Source organism: Daucus carota, chromosome 6, assembly GCF_001625215.2.
Source record: "Daucus carota subsp. sativus chromosome 6, DH1 v3.0, whole genome shotgun sequence".
Lineage (NCBI taxonomy): Eukaryota > Viridiplantae > Streptophyta > Magnoliopsida > Apiales > Apiaceae > Daucus > Daucus carota.
Genome location: NC_030386.2, coordinates 6,662,171 through 6,680,203, shown reverse-complemented (window position 1 = coordinate 6,680,203; position 18,033 = coordinate 6,662,171). Strand labels below are relative to the sequence as shown.

Here is an 18,033-nt window from a genome sequence, read left to right as displayed (position 1 = left end):
TAATATGTTTACAAGAATTTTCTTTTCAGATTTCCAGTATAAATCAGAAAATTCGGGTTTCAGATATATATATCCAATCCGTTAAAACAGAATATGAACATTAATTATCGGATATCGAATATGGTAAAAATTCAGACTTGGATATAAATTTCTTCATATCCGAACACAGCTGACCCGATTGTCTAACTCTACCGAGAAAATGAACTCGATATGGGCTTTGAGATAAAGCCCAATTAGGTTCAATGAGACCAATATATGCATAGTGCATGCTCTTTATCATGTGTAACTACGGACTGAGTGGGAACAATTATCTGCCCAAAATGGGTAGTGCCGTTAAAGGTGGGTGACGATAAACAGAAGAGTTTTTCTTGTTCTTCTTAGTTTCCGTTCAAGTTATTTCTATTTAGTCTATATTTATTGTTCGTCGTAAAAATGAATCAGAGAAAAAGATAATAGCAACATGAATCATTGCAATAGGTTATAACAATAAAGCCTTTACACAAATTAACCTTAATTGTAACAAGGAGCATTTGTATCTAGTTTCAAAGAAATGGGAAGTCAAGTACAATTTTCAGAAGCAAGTAGCAAGAATGGAATTCCAGCCATTGATAAGAATTGTAAAATGCAATTCACTCAAGTTCAATATTGCAAGCTGGTTTACTTAAAATTTTAAGCTTTTCAGCATCTTCATCATACTAAACTCGTCACCTAGTACCTGGGGCAGGAGTGCATATCCACACCTGTGTTCTCGTGTAACTGTTTACGCTAGACAATCACAGGTCAAGTCCAAAAATAAAGAATTTGTGCGAAAAGCCAAACACAAATTTAATGGGCGTGTAAAGACGGATCACACACTTTTACTACTATTATCGAAGTAGCAGTATCCGGATTACTAATCTTTGGTGATACATAAACTATAAGTTTTCTCTAGCTAAACATAGACTTTGTACACCTCTGACTTGCATAGCACCACATAAGCAAGAAGTCAAGTAGACTGTTAACAATAATAAACATCATCATCACTTGTACAACACTAAGCAACAAACGCTAGTCTCGAGTACAACCACCATATCAGATATCTTTTATAATGACCTTTAAGCTCCCCTGGCACTGAAAGAAGTAGATACATTAGATAGAAGCCATTACAGTATAAATACCAGAAAGTTGCATGCAGACAAATTCTTTGGTTTTCAGGTGATTGTTCTTAATTATTAATCTAGTGCCACCTCGTTTTCATAACCAGCATATCGTGAACGGTTTTGTCTATTTCTTAGGGTGACGTAATATGCTAGTCTGCAAAGTAAGGGTCAAGGTCCTACTAATTAAAGCTTGTAAAGAATTTAGAAGATTCATACCTCAGTCAACCTTGTGAGACTGATCATGCTCAATAAAGTCTAATGCTTCTTCTCGTGAAACAACATTGACACGGCTAACCCGATTTTTATGTGTTACCCCATATATCTTGTCAGCGACTTTCACCAACTCTTGCCGGAAAGTAGTCGTTATATACTGTGTGTTTTGCATGTCTGCCAAGCGACGCACCATATCTATTAAACAAAACGTTAAGGATAACAGCAGATAAGTAACACAAACAAAAGGTATAGCATTGTGAATACAATGGTAGCAGAGCTAATCTCATTTATTTAAACCATGTGAACAGATAACAAATTTATGCTTTTAGAAAAAGCGAGCCAATATATAGTTCAGTCTATGACCCCCCCCCCCCCCCCCCACCCCCCCCCCCCCCACCACCACCTGAAAACACACACACACACACACACACACAACTAAGTACAAGAACAAAATGTTCAAAATTAATAAAGCAGTTCTTAGTATACAAAGCATAAAAGCCTTCTATATGTCCAGCAAGGTTGACAACCTCACCACATAGAGAAGCTATAAAGGTGCATGACAAGAGATAATATCGAAGATCCCATGGCAAGTGCTATAAAGGTCATGCCAAGACAAGCATTATATCATGTGTTATAACTGTTGCAAGCTTCAGGTGATAATGGCATGAACCATAGATGGTCAAATAAAATTAGAGGTTTCTTTTTAAACTTCAACCCAGTGTAGTCTCCAGGAAAAAGATCAATAACTAGATGCATTAGAACTGTAATGCTTCACGAGTTAAGTGAGTGCATGAAAGGATACTTCCAACAGCAGTTCTGTACTGGGGATCCAAGGCAGCATCTATCTCATCAAATAGGTAAAATGGAGCTGGATCGCATCGCTGTATAGCAAAGATCAATGTCAGTGCAACCACAGTTTTCTGACCCCCGGAGAGCTGCTTCATTGACTGTGTCTCTCCTTGCCCAGTGAAAGAAACCTATATTTTAAAAGCCAATATTAGATCACATAACACAGGAACTCGCTAACTAAAATTTCTACTTTTGGATGTTCTTGCCGTCTGCATGTTGACATGACTTAGAGGAACATTAAACTATAAAATGTATAGCAATTCTATGCATATTACTGCCGCCATTGCATTAACGGATACAACTTGCCTTTACTTTCACGCCAATGTATTTCTCAACCCTTCCTTCCATATCACTTGGACGGGGCCCGTCTTCATCAGGATCATCATCAAGTTGATCAGCATCCTATATAAATTTCAAAAAGATGACATCAGCAAGCACGCCTGAAATACGGACACACCCCTAAAATATACAATCTGCATTGACAAAGTAAAATGAGCAGCATAGGGCATAAATCATTCTATCAGTAAATTTGTAAGCCCATTATAGTTCTTTCTTAAAATCAGATATGAGCAGAGGATGTATTGAGGGTGAATTGATGCATAGATATGACCATATAGCACCACCTGATCATGAGGAGAAAATGTTCCGTTATAACACACAAGAGCTGAAAATGCACCAGTTGGTATGAAGCCACAATTGAAGGATAATACATTATGTGGAAGGATATAGTACTTGCTATTCTCTTAGGTTACATATATTTGGATGAAAAACAAGGAGAAGTGTGAACAGAAATAGAGGCAAAATGGAGTAATAAATTATAAAAGATACATGACTGACGCAAACGAGAACAATTACAGTAAAAGGTTAAAGTTCAAGAAAAGGCTGCGAATTCAATTGTAAAGGTTTCACTAAAGAAACGTATTTTAAAATTGTAGAATGAAATGGTTAGGATGCATAAACATCAACAACAAATCCCAATTGATTCTATATGTACCCTACTCTCTAATCCAACCAAGTGAACACATCTTTGGATTTGGACGAGTAGAACTGCAGAAACTTAAACTGATATGTAAAACTACAATAAACATCTTGTAGCTTCACCAATTTACTCCAACTGGCCTAAACTGGTGCAATTGTTTGGCATCAATTCATTAGCACAGTATAGTTTCCAAGGTAACTTAATCTTTTTTCCATTTGGATTGTTTATTCTTTTAATAACCTGAACTGTTTGGACTTCAGAATAAACTATTGTATAAACATTTATATACAGTTTACAGCAATATAAAACTAATAGGTGCTAGGCAAACCCTTAGCCGCCTATATCTCGAGGACCTAATATATAAATAGAGAACCTACCTTTTTCTTCATCATAACCAAATGACCATGGCCATTTTGAACAAGTTCTGAAAATACTTCACGAAAATGCTTGGCAACACCTTTAAATGTACGTTCTATTGATTCATCCTTCCTCAGATCCAACACTGATATCAATTCCTTAATTTTCTGTCAAAAGATAACTTACCGTTGAAAAATTATCCTAATATTGGAAGATCCATCAGTATTGTAAACTATATCTGGAAAAGGGAGAAAGCACCTCATCACCAGCATTCAGTTCTTCTTGTCTTTTCTGTAGCTCTTCTCGTTGATCTGTAAAATTTTGATATTGATCTAATGCTTTCTTGTTGACATGGCTGAATTGCTGCAGCTGTTCATTACACTTGTGAAGCAGTTTATATAACTCTTTTATGCTTTTCCTTTTATTCCTGGATAAAATGGAATAACGATGAATTAAAAATATATATAATAACAGTAAGCTTGAACTGTGCAGCATAATGCTGCAAATAACATAGAAAACATACCAGTTGCTAGCAGCAAACAGAACTTCCTAAATATCAGTTTGTTTATGAAAATATACGAGGTAACAGAATCACTCAATAATAAAATATCAAATCAGCAAAGTTTATGACGTTTACAGTTTACACCAACCACAGTCACTAATCCAACAACAGGCCTTAACGTTACATAATAGTAGTCTTGGTAGCAATATCTATTACTTAGTTACAATTATGTTGTTTTACAGAAAGGTAGAGAAAACAGGAATCCGTGTCTGGAAGTGGTAATATCAATACCATAACCAAAAATTAACATACCTTCATTGTCATGCTACTTTTATATGCAATGGTCAAATAAATCTAGATATACAACTGATATACTTGTTGGCTACTTAGCTATGTTCGGTTCTTTGTCTTTATTCATTTTCAGAGTTGTATTTAGTGCACAGCTAGGAGGCATTTAAAATTTAATAAGGAGAAGAATCCTAAAATGTGAGAATATATTAAATATTCCTCTGTTGTATAAGCTTTTGTTCCAGAGGATAACAAAAAAAATCTAGAACTAAATTAAACACTTACTAGTACAATATATAGGACTTGAACCCTCTGGTACAATTTCGGACTTAAACCCTCTTTAGCACAATTTTAGAACAGAGGATATGAATAACACAAGATACTACTTAACACTTAATCCCTGTTCTGTTAATACTGAAAATAGACAGGTCATCCTCCAAGGTGGACTAGTTAGATGTTACTGAAGAACAAGTGTACTAAAAGAATATGATTTCTAATCCATTTACTAAGACTTCCTGAAAATGAGCATAATAGTATCAGTAATAGACCACAAACATAATTCCTACTTCAACTGAGCTACTACTGTACTGCCTTGCCAGTGCAAATATAAACATAAATATATCTAAAAATGTCTCTTTCTCTCTTTGTCCGAATTTATGAGTTCATTTTAGCATGTGCAATGAAGAATGTGAAAAAGGTATTTATACATCATTGTTAATGTTATTTTCTTTTGTATTTTCTTCAAGTACCTCTTGTTGTATTACCTTAAGCAAAAGAAATAAAACAAACTTTTAACTCAAGAATTATGAACACAGTAAAATACTTTTGAAAAAGTGAACTATTATAATGCTTATCAAAGTTTTAAATAGTTTTATAATAAAGATATGTTCAGTTGTAAACATTAACACAAGAAGTAGCACTCAAATATGTGATGCAATTAATTAGTCATATTATTAGAATTATACAATTAAAGAATAAGAGATAGGATCCTTGCAATTTAGTCATATTAATATATTATTAATATTATACATGTAAAGAATAAAAGATTAAATCCTGCCACAGGTTTTCTTCCAGTATTCATATATATGCATATACACTTACGTATTGCATGAGTATGGAACATAAAGCCAGCGGATCCACTCAACTTAAAGTTCAGTTGTCTGACAAGATATACAGTTAAGCAACTACATCTAATTTACTTGCATTAGATTGCGATTATTAATCAGGAAGAGAATTACGTTTCAAATGCATCTGAAGATAAAAGACCCAGTTCCCTGATTTTCTTCGAGTACTCTTCTTGTTTGGCAAAAAATGTATTCCTTTTACTTAATAGATGTTCTAGCTCCTTTGCTTCATCCTGAAGGGTCCTCTGATAGTCATCCTCCAATGTCTGCATTTATTAGACATATAAAAGCAATAAATGAGACAATGACAAATTGACAACACATTATTGGCATCTAAAATTTTCAACTGAAAAGAATATAACCTTTAGCTTATTTTTTTCGTCCTTGATCTTTTTTAGTTTCTTCGTGCGTTCTTCTATGCTCTCAGAAGCTCCTGTGAGACAAATTTCGTTAGAAATATAACTTCTGATTATATTACACAACAGTGTGTTAATAAGGGGAAGCATACGAGTCTATTTACTTTTTAGCTGTTGTGTCATGTCATCCAGTAACAGCTTCGCATCCCTCAGTTCTTGTCTCTTAAGTTCAGCTTCACTGTGTAGCATTTCAGGCTCTGCAGACAACTTGACTGCCTCAAGTTCTTGCTTCCGCCTAACAAGATTTGTTGACAAATTGGTCTCCAGCTCTGATTTTCTCGTTTCAATCTAAATTGAAGACATACAGAAAGAATACATAAGCTCATGTAGCCAAATATGATTAGTAAAATAAGAATTTTTAGCAGACCTCTATACGATTTGTCCTGCATGAGATGAGCCTCTCTTTCAGATCAGTGATTTCAGGGTTCAATCGTGACAGAGAGTCCTTCTCCTCTGGACTCAAGTGATCAACAAGCTCTGTACCCATCTCATCTTTTTTCATGGCCATACTTGCTTTAAGCTGATCAATTTGACTCAATACGCTTCCAAGCACCTTACGCTACAAAACATCTTTGCAGTCAGAACAGTTATCTTCAAGACGCGATGGTTATGTGATTAATATACAGCTAAAACAGAATACCTTCTTTTCAAGCGCTTTAGAATCAGAAGCCTTCTGCTTTTTAGCATTGTTTATGTCTTGCTTAATCTGTTCCAGTTCAGATTTATCATGAGACAGCTTGGCGTCATTCTTTTGCTGCTCAGATACAAGTTTATTGATTTCCTGATCTATCTGTGAGAAGAATTAAGTGAAACCAAGTTCTGATTTCTGAACAATTGCAAGATATACATTCATCAATCCCACATTAAAGGCTCAACCAGATTCAGTGCCAGAGGAGTTTTTACATACGATTTAAAAGTGTTGCTTTTTGGCCACAGATGCACTAGTATTGACATAAAGTACAGACATACAACAAAATCTAATGGTGTAAGATTTCTTATCAACAAGAAGATAAGAATCTTTTTCTTAAATTTATGGGCGAGTAGAAAATCAGACCTTTTCCCACAAAAATCAACTCTATTTACAGTTTCCCAGAACATTATCCAACTTGATTACTTTCATGGGCTACACACCAGTCAAAATGTAAGTCTGAAAGAGGACCATAACCAATACACATACAATTTCACAAGAACCAGAAAACAACAGAGTATGGTCTAGAACCAATGAACAAACAGCTTCAACCTTTCTCTAAAATAAAAAGATAGTCATAAAAGATGCAGTATACTTTTTCAAGAAAGCTTTATACACAAAAATTAATAACATTTACCATTAGCCATTTTCTTAAATAAGCATCCTATATTATAAGACAGTACACATACCACATAGAACAGGAAACAGATCAATAGTTTACTGTTATCTACCATTCTACCTAGAAAATCTACATTGCACTTGCCAAAGGTACTTATGACAAGAAGAGTGACAAAAAGGAAACAAAAGCATAGACAATTAGCATATGAATTGTTTTCTGTAATTAAATTGTGATCACAAACAGTTCAAGGATATCTTGGAGCTGGATTTTGACCCTCTCCAGTTCCTGTTCTTTCTCACCAATAGACTGTGTATCCTTCCTTATTATGTTAATAAATTTCAGTTTTGAGCGTCTATAATCATAAAATCCTCCTGTCATCCCACCTTTCTTGCTCACTTGATCGCCTATACCAGAAACAGTGTGAACTTGACAAGCATTAAACCAAAACGCATAAATTAGCAATTGAAATATAGATATAATACCTTCCAAAGTAATGCAATCCAAGCCATCAGCTCTTGCAACCTTTGTTGCCACATCCAAATCTCGACAAATCACTGTTCTAGCAAATACCTGATTGTTAACAAAACCATAAACATACGAGGTAATTAGTAGGAAGATCTGACGAAATAAGAAAGTTTGAGAAGTGACTTTATGATAAAATACTGCCAAACGTTAAACAAAAACAAAAGGATGACATAAGCAAAAGTTGTGGTTACAACAATGGATATTGATAACATTAGGAGCATCCAGTAGAATTACATGAAAATTCTTTTTCCATAGTCATATATGTAAAAATACAATACAATTATTACACTGCCCACTGAATATTGAACCCACTACTGCTACTTTATTATACACAGCATGTATCATATATTACTGCCCACTACTACCCAATGGACCTAGGAAAATAGTAAAGATATTAGAATTTGGAATAGAGGGCTAAATGCCAAAGAAGATGAAAATGTCAAATCATGGCATCATTTGTGAAAATAATTACATGAAAATCTTTATTCAAAAAAGAGTGACTATGTGAAACACCTGAACAAATAACAACAGCAAAATATATCAACTCAAATAAATCCATGTCTTATCTTACCTGGGCAAATGCAGGATTGTACTGGGGTAAGAATTTCAATTTATTTAAAAGTGGAATCACATCTGAGCTCCGTGGATAAACAACATGAGGAGCCTTTACCCTGTTCAATGGTATAAATGTAACTCGTCCACCTTTTAGTGCATTAAGATGTCTAATTATTTGGGTAGATATCTCATCATTCTCCACCACCACATGAAATAAGCTGTCAACATGTAGAAAATAGGTTACTAACAATTTTCATCATGTCCACCATCAAGTGAAATAAGCGGTAACATTAAGGAAAAGGATACTGACAATTGTACAAGCATAGTATGCAACAGGCTAAACTAGACTTTAGCAGATGAACTAGCTGAAATATTCTAGATCTATCACATAAGAATATATACATATATATATATATATACAGGGAAAGGGAAGTGAGTGAGTGAGAGGGGGGGGGGGGGGGGGGGGGGGGGGCGAGAGAGAGAGAGAGAGAGCATTAAATCTTCAAACGCTACTGGCTTACCTATTTCCACCAGTAACTTCAACAGCTGTAAAGAACTTCTCATCACAGTCTAGCAACTCTATAATTGGACCAAATACTCCTGCAATTCTATATTCTCCACATATCCGCCGAACAGAATTTAACCCTCTTCTAATATCCTGAGAACAAGATTTGCCACTAACAGTATTAAGTAATCTTCTAATTTCCTAAATATAAAATGGCAAGAAAGAAAACAAAGTAAACATGTACTGACGGCAATTCTCGTATCCCAAAAACCGGGTGGAAGGAAAAATTTTCCTACTTTTTGTTTACAAAGAGAGCAATTTGGAACTGTGTTGTGTAGATCTTGCACAACCTCACAATTTACCCTTGAAGCCAAACTTGTGATAGTCACACAACCAGCATTTTAGGGTGCAACAGAAACAACTAAGAAATGAAGTTCCTTCAGATAGTCATGCAAAAGAATCCATGCACATGTAGACAAGTTTTGAACTAAATTACAGGAAAAGAGTTACTCACACCAGGAGTAGCATGATCTAGGCTTTTTTCTGCTTTTACAATTTCTGCTTTAAGCCTTTCAATTTCAGAAGAAAGTTCATTTTCGTTTTGCCACAAGGACCTGATTGAATTTACAACAGTTAATCATACTGAAAAATTCAGACTAAAACTAATCAGTAACTAAATACATTAAATGTGAAGATAATCCTACTTTCTCTCGTCATGCAGCTTATCCCTCTGTCTCTTATGCTGATTAAAGCCTTCCCGATACTGACTTATAAATGATTCCAAGGCTTCTGCATCATTTTGACGGCCATTAATATAGGCATCCTTCTCTTCTAGATCAGTTTCGAGCTTGTCAATTTCATCTGTAAGTATTTTCTCCTGAAAGATGCGCACAGGTTCAAGCAGGTGCTTTAAGAGTAACATAATTGAAAAACCCAAGAAACTATTGCAAATGGTAATAATATATACTTCATAGGCTTTTTTATGAAAAGGGAAAAAAAATTAGATATAGACATTGAGCTAGAGGTGCACAAGACCAGATGACCAATAGGTCTTAAAACCCAGACAGAAGCAATTTTCATACTTGACAGGATTTTTAGTAGAAACACTGAAAAAAAAAAACATTCCTGTAAATGACAATAACAAGACAGAAAAGTAAAAGCACACATATCATTTCTACGGTTTTGTATTACTCACGTGCTAGTAAAAATCCCCTAGGATCTACAAAAAATTACTAGCGCAGCATTACTTGGTCTTTCATTACAGAGCTCACAAGCTCACAGATTGACTTCCTTGGTAAAAAGCATTTGTCAAACAAGACTAATTAGCAAATGCTACAGCTGCCAATTCAATAACAGCGATTAGCCATGGCTAAATTTCAAATCCGCATCTATTAGAGATAGAGAAAATGAATGCTGCTGTGATTTGGGCATGTCGGTAGTCACCATGACACCGATAAGGAGAGAGGAGAGCAATTTGGTTAAAAGGGTAAGGAGACGGGGGACATGGGATGTACATGGCAGCCATTGACCTATGTAAATCTAAGAGTTCTCAGGATTAAGTAGCAGTCACCATAGTCTTAATATCAGGGAAAAGGTATACAAGTTCATGTGGACAACAATCCTTAAATTTACATGCGGGTTCTTAAATTAGCTCCACAAAAAGCACTTGTGGCTTAAATATAAGCAATGCAACAAAATAAATACTGCATCGTTGACTAAAAGGGGCGATATGATCATTAAAACTATCCTCTGACCCTTTAGAGTACTGAAATTAATAAATTATCATTCAACTTAACAAATAACATTGCAATCTCGTACCAAACAGTGACAATTGACAATATAGACAGCTTTCCAGATGATTTACAATGGCTTTTAGGCATTAAATAAATGCTAATTGACATGCTTCTAAACTGTATTCAATTATTACATTTTCAGAGGAAACACGACAACAGAAAGGCCCAACAAGCACACCCAAACCAGGTTCACAGCATAAAGTCTTTCAAACATATACAGAAGAATTATTACAGATAAAAAAAAAAAAAAAAAAAAACAGCAACTTCACCTGCGCTAAATTCGTAGATAAAGCCCGTTTGTATTCATCAATTTCCTTTTGGAGCCATTTATCACGTGCAGCTTTATTGGCAAACTGGGTTGCACGTCCTTGTTTCTGATAAAGAATGCTAAGACGCTTTTCACGCTCCATTATTCTACACAAATATAAATGTATGTATATATATTAAATCGTACTTTAATAATAATCCTCAATATATTATGTGCACAAAAATTCCTTATTATATTTAAATATGTACAGTTTTGTAAATAATAACAAAAATGCATTTTCATATGTACATAATATCTCTCACAGGACAACTCTATTCCCACCGTGATCGAAGAAAAAACAGGATAGAGGAAACAATGTTCTACAGAAAATATTAATTAGAATTTAGAGCACCTGACATAGTTAACAATGCACAGCTAATAGTTACTACCAAAATGCTTCATTTAATATGTATTTCTCAGGAAAGAATAAATTTATAAGTGCTCTTAACGAATAGGATGGGAGAAAATTAGCAACATTTACTCTGTTCTGACACAAGCCCAGTGAAATGCGTCACCATGAGTTAGAGAATTCTGAGATTTTCATACACAGACTTTAATGACAAGTGGTCTAAGAAAAATATGAACTGAGACGAGCAAAACTTTGTGGAGGGTGTGCATAAGATTGATAATTCATCTGCAAGGCTTAGCCTAGCAGATACCCCTCTTCTCTTGGTAATAAGAGGTTGCGTCTTTAAGGCTCTCTAAAGTCATGTGTGCATGACTATTAAAATAGAGCAACTGACCTTTACCCAAAAGCATAACAATGTTTGTCAGTCTGTAATTATTTTATGCAATTAAAGCTTAACAAACATGGCGCATTAAAATATATACAAAATCCCCGCAACAACGAATTAGAAAACATACTCTCTCGTAATACCCTCCTCCTCTCTAACTTGATTGTTATACAAAGGCTTAATATTATTAAGCTCTTCTGTTGACTCCTGAATTTCTCTCTGTAAAAGCTCAAGTTGTTTTGTTGCGTCATCCTACATCAAGAAATGGTTAGATCAGCACATAAAATAATGAGGTACATAATACGTCAAAAGACTCAAAACTAATGGAAGAATACCTTTGCTTTGATGTTAGTGAAGATCTTTTCTTGAAGATCTTTGTCATCAAGTTCAAGTTGTGCATGCTTTTTTATAGCTTCAGTCCGCTGCTTCTCAACAGATTCTTTCTCCTTGCTTAAACTTTGGATTTCTTTGGTAAAATCTTTAAATGTCTTGTCCAACTCCTTGGACTTTTCATGGGCATCTAGCACATTGTTGTACATTTTCGTTGAAGCTTCAGAAACTTTATTGCGAGCATCATCTATCTGCAGAACGTAGCACATGTACAGAATCAGTGTGTCTTTAAAGTATGGACAAAATTAAATTCAAAATCTTAACAGGAACTGCTCCTATGCATGGCACAAGAAGACATTCAAAGCAATTTTTAACGATGCAAATATAATCACTCTACAAGCTTATAAAGTACAGCACATATCATGAATTGATAACGCCCTGATAAAACGAAAACAAAATAATAAGATCAAATATAAGCAACTTAGTTGAAGTGACCAAATCTTTTATGATTAAATTTGTAGCAACAGCTTTCCCAAAAGAAACTTTATTCCAAGACCAGAACAAGGAGCAATTAAAATATACACAAAAATAAAGTTCACTAACCTAGACCTAACTGGCAGCACAAGGGAGAACATCATATTCCGACTAGTAAGATTACTATTTGACATTAATAAATAATAAAAGTTGCATTCTGAATGTGTTAATTTTATATCTAATTACAATAAGAAAACTGTAGATATACTGAGCTAGTAGATAATCAATTACTAAATACATCACTACCTAATAAATATATCCAGATTATATGATATAATATATATATAACCTGTAATATATCTTAATATATCAAAAAAATATTTAATTGTAATTAATAATATTTAACGATATAGTCTTTTTGTTAAGTTTGAGTTAAAGCCAGTTGGGAACATTAAATAATGTCTTTTTGTCTATAAATCAGAAAGCGACTTCAAAAAAGCAGCTTCAAGCCAGAATAGTAGAAGGTACCTTTTTGAACAACTTATTTTATTTTAATGATTTTAAATGATTAAAGGTTGTATCATCATTCAAATGGACAGCCTATCAAATTTATTTCTATTTTTGTATTTTTAGTAAACCATAAGTTACCCACAATATAAAATTAACCAAACAAATACTAACTTAATATATAAAAATTTCACTTGCAACTTCTTAGATTAATTCACTTCAAATCATAAGTAACTACTTTAAGCAAACCCAAACGGGCTCTTAATTTCTCAATACTTCTCCCGTATACAAAAAAAAAAAAAAAAAAAAAAAAAAAAAAAAAAAAAAACTCTACTATATTAACTTGCAAAACGAAGCAGCTGATTCTGTATATTAACTGAGATTTGAGCCCAGCTCTAAACTTTCATAATAGCAAGTACTGTATTATTTTATGGTCAATTCTACTATTTTATACGATGAACATAACTACAGCAGCGTGTGGCAGAGATGGTGGTAGACTTCCAAACTCATAAAGCTTCCCAGGAGGGTTCCTGGTAGCATCTCCGTAACATTACAACAGTTCCTCATTTTCTTTTGTGACTATTCGTTGGAGGATCCACTTAAATGGAATCTCTGGCATCAACATATAATGGAAGATCTTACTTGGTTGTGTCTGTTTCAGGTATTGAGTTGTGTTTGCTAATCTGGAGATTAGAGATCAATGATTGGTGTGGTTTGTCATTATGAAAGTCAGGCATGTGGAGAAATGATCAACAGATTTATTCATATTAGGATCGAAGAAAAAATTATGATTTGGCCATCAATTATCATGCACATGCCGAAACAATATATATCATTTTGATCCATTGGTTTTAGTATGAAGCAATCAAGCACCTTTTACCACATGAAAGATCATAGTATTCCTAACTAACAAAATTGACCTCCGTTAGAAAGAAATGAAGAGTAAAATGAGATTAATAAACAATGACATCTCTTAAAAAGGATAATCAGAAAGGAACATAGAAAAAATCCACACCAAAAGAACGTACGTTCATTTGTTAAGGATTGCAATAGCAAGGGGAAGCTCAAACAATTTTGGGTAATAAAAAGAACTGCTATCTGTTGCAAGAATAAGCTTCAAATAGAACAAACCTCCACTACTTTCTGCCTTGCATCATGTAGCTCTTTGTCATATATTGTATACTCCAAGGACTTCCTTTGCTTGTCAAGCTGCTGATATATTTTCAGCTCCGCCTTCTCTTCATCGAGCTCTCTTAGTCTCTCATCCAAGTATTGGACAACTTGAATAATTTGGTTCCTCTTATTACCTGATTTTAGAAATTAAATAATAAATAATTAGTCAGAAAACGAAATACTTATGCAGGAACAATCCGACAAAAGAAGGATACTTGCCAGTTTCTTGCATAATTTTCAGACTCTCGCGTCGCCTTTCTTCATAAACTCTAGTACCTCCGATTTCCTTCAGTAGATCCAGCCGCTCTGAATCTTTCATCAGCGTCAAGGATGCAATCTATTTTACAACATAAATTTATAAATCCGACTGAAACAAGCTAAATGTATAAATAAGAAACAGAACTACAGAAGCAGAAGAAGCTACATACTTTCCCCTGCTGCACAACGTAGTACGGGTTTGAGCGAGAGAAACCAGCACTTTCAAGTAAATTCATGACTTCCGTCTTCCTGCAGATTTCTAGTAGATATTATCCCTGGTATGCAAAAAAATATATACACTATAACACTAATAAAACTTTTTACTAGAAATACAGTATTAATACTCACGTGATATGCTTCCCATCCAAAAAATACTCATCTTTTTTAAGACCAATCGTTCTCCGAAGCCGAACTTCCTCCTTGTCGACCTACCAAAAGAATATGACATGTGGACCAAGTGAGGGGAACGATTTCCAATTGGTAAAAACAGAAGTAAAAAATTCAAGTCAAGCAGTTGTGACAGCTAAAGCAATTCAAAAAGTGTTTCCCGCTTATATTTGGACACAGTAATATAGTAACATATCGCGAAGATGTACAAAGCCAAGTCAATCCAAGACAAAATGAAGTCAAGATGCATGCTGACAAATCGTTCACAATGTATGATACATTATTGTTTTGTCCAAGTCACTCTATTGAAACATGTAGACAGACTTTAATTCATGATGATTAACTACAAAAGAATGGTACATTAACCCCTTAAGAACAATAATTAGTATCAGATTCTATGTCCCATAATATTCACAAAGAAACAATTAATCATAACAACAACTAGGTATAGAAAGCAGAACAAATTCAACCAAAGCATTAACTCATCACATAAAGCGAGTACCGGAATGCGATTGTCAGAGTTATCAAACACAATCTCCACAAAAGCAGATAAAACTTGGTGACCTGCACCTTCCTGAACAATAAAAAATGTGCAACAATATTATACAAATAATTTTTTAAGTGTGGATTAAATACATTAGATACTATCAACAAAATTAGCACAAGACCCATACATGGAGAAATGCGTGCCTATCTTCGCTTCGCAGGTTATGGAAGAGATCGCTAATTACAAAACGGATTGCTAGAGAGGGGCCAAAACAACAGATTTAATTAAGAACAAACATGTAACCATGCGGATGTTAACTACTCCGAACAGACTACAGCATAGTTGCACAGAATTGAACATAAACAGGTGGTATATAACTTAATTACCATGGAAAAAGTTAGACTTCCCAGATCCATTAGCACCAACTGCAGTTTACAAACCACCAGAATTGGTTAATTATAAGAAAGATAATACAAATAACTAAACTTTCAGTAGGATTATGCAAAAACAGATTACAGTAACTAAAGTTACCATAACTTATTCCAAAAGAAATTAAAGCGATAATGGTCAGATAGCCTTCACACATAGAGACAGAGAGAGGTGGGGCTGAACATGATTTAATCCGATTGTTTCAGCTGAGCTTATCTTATATAAACAGCATCATTAGGGATGGAAGCTCATAAATTTATAGATTGGGAGATAACCTCAAGCTACAGAGTTAATCTCTTGTTATTGTTTTATTATATGGTGTTCTATTTATATAAAAAATACAGACAAGGAATAGAGTTCTAATTGTTTTGGTCCATAAGCAAAAAAACTGAAAGTTACTAGAGGTGGTCAAAATAAGCAGTCACTGTTTCCAAGTCAATTAGTTCTGGCTAAGTAAAGAGGAAAGTGTCACCAGTGCCATGCTAAGGTAGATCACCTTAAAATAAGACTCCTATAAATAAGTAACAGAAGAATATGCTAGAAGACCCTTGTACTATTTAGGAACACCAGTATGAATTTATTTAAACTGGTTTGACAAAGATTGTTCATACAAAGCAAATATCATTATAATCAACAGAGACTTGTGTGCGCTGTATTTTTAATTTAACTTTCATTAGAGTTGATTTTTGATCATTGTCAATTATTGGGTTTAATACACCAACATCAGCTTGTGGGCTGATAGTGGTTTACGTCATAGATTTTTCCAAGCTACGCCTTCACAATGGTGATGTTTGATAAAGCAATAATAAGAATACAACCTATTACAGATTGTATACATACACATACAATCCGTGCAAAACAAGTTAGTTATTATTTATACATATATCTAAGCAAATATGTTAAAAGCCAGCCGTTAAAAAATAATTACCAACACAATTAACTTTAGAACTGAAAGGCTCTGTTGCAACTTGCTCTTTGTAACTCTTAAAGCCTTCAATAATAACCTACAACCAAAATCTTACAAACATCAATCGCCAATCAGTACCTCTATTACTCCTGATATAAAACAACACAACGTATGTACGTACCTGCTTAATAAACATATTGTAATACAATTCCTCCTACTTCTGTAGACAGAAAACAATTCATAAATTAGAATCATGGTTACTACATCACATACTTACATTCCAGCGTGTGTATACATAATACAATTAAACAAAACGAAACGTACCTAGTCTATTTACGATTTAACAGTGAAAATACTGTCTCGACTCAGTCCATCACCAACACATGTTCTGCATGACGAGATTAAGAAGAAAAAAAAGGCATCATAAACTCAAACCCTAATTCTCACTCTCCGAGTTCAAATCAGTACACATTCACATACACAGACAAATTAACAACAATTCAAGTAGCTATATACATATCCGAAAGTAAATATACACAGATTACAAGAAGTTACAAAAAATTAAAGCGAGAAATGATGAAAACAGTAAAACTATATGCACGAGTGCGTGGAAAAAGCGAAAGAGAGATGAATTTAAGTTGAGAAATAGTTACCTGAGCGATATGATTGTGTGAAACTATGAGTAAACGAAAGTGTGAGTGAAGAAATGCGAGTTGTGGAGAGTGAATTTGGGGGCAAAGTGAAGAATGTGAAATTTTTGGGTCGGGGTCTGCGCTTAAATTCTTCTTGATTTTTGTTTTTAGATTCATTTCTGGTTGTTGAGACTTGAAAATCCAATTTTTGGATATCAAAATTTAAAAAAAAAATCTGATTCGAGTCCTTTTGCCGCTGACATGGAAATGAAAAAATAAGTAAAACAAAATAATAGATATGAAAAATCAAAATTTCACTAGATGAATATGATTTTAGTAAAATATCCAAGTGTCTTGTCTCCGATTAAATTATTGTTTCCATAATTGAAATTGAACTTATATTCATAGTCAATTAAATCTTTTGACTTTAAATTTCAAATTTTAAACTAGATTTTAATCATAAATTAATATAAATTATGATAACATTATAAAATCTAAGAGTAAACATTACAAATCTAAAATAAATTTAAACAAATTTATTAAATAAAATTGATAAAATTTATAGAGTACATTTAGTCAAGTTTATAAAATATATTAATAAGTTTATAATAAACTTAGTTAATAAGTATAAAATAAATTAAATCAAATTTATAAAATAAATTTATTAAGATTTAAATATAAAAATTTATAAGTCCAGTTCAAATTTCAGTATCCGACAAATAATCTTTATTTTGACATGCGGACAAATTTATCAACACAAACCCGAGCTACATTTCCCGGAAAAACATTTCCCTGATCAAATATTACTAAGTTGTGTTATTGATTTTCCATAAAATAAGGATCTTCATCTGTGTAT

The 18,033-nt window shown here is 33.7% G+C and overlaps 1 protein-coding gene across 2 annotated transcripts; it reads right to left on the bottom strand.

Moving 5' to 3' along the window:
• Positions 1-450: 450 nt before the first annotated feature.
• LOC108227426 (structural maintenance of chromosomes protein 3) lies at positions 451-17,355 on the bottom strand. 2 transcript variants are annotated; one of them, XM_017402556.2, is made up of 31 exons: positions 17,199-17,355; positions 16,870-16,933; positions 16,727-16,765; positions 16,567-16,642; positions 15,596-15,634; positions 15,397-15,464; positions 15,225-15,296; positions 14,684-14,763; positions 14,506-14,584; positions 14,297-14,414; positions 14,036-14,211; positions 11,929-12,174; positions 11,724-11,845; positions 10,822-10,966; positions 9,464-9,636; positions 9,274-9,373; positions 8,776-8,912; positions 8,271-8,472; positions 7,657-7,744; positions 7,429-7,578; positions 6,508-6,659; positions 6,235-6,426; positions 5,972-6,155; positions 5,814-5,884; positions 5,566-5,717; positions 3,796-3,964; positions 3,558-3,704; positions 2,508-2,603; positions 2,155-2,329; positions 1,356-1,547; positions 451-1,110 (listed from the first exon to the last, which is right to left on the bottom strand). In XM_017402556.2, exons 3-30 carry the CDS (start codon positions 16,739-16,741, stop codon positions 1,357-1,359), a joined length of 3,615 nt encoding a protein of 1,204 aa, XP_017258045.1. In that variant the 5' UTR covers positions 16,742-16,765; positions 16,870-16,933; positions 17,199-17,355; the 3' UTR covers positions 451-1,110; position 1,356. The 2 variants fall into 2 exon arrangements, with proteins under 2 accessions (XP_017258045.1, XP_063935129.1); XM_064079059.1 differs by lacking the exon at positions 16,870-16,933 and having other exon boundaries at positions 17,199-17,332.
• Positions 17,356-18,033: the final 678 nt, after the last annotated feature.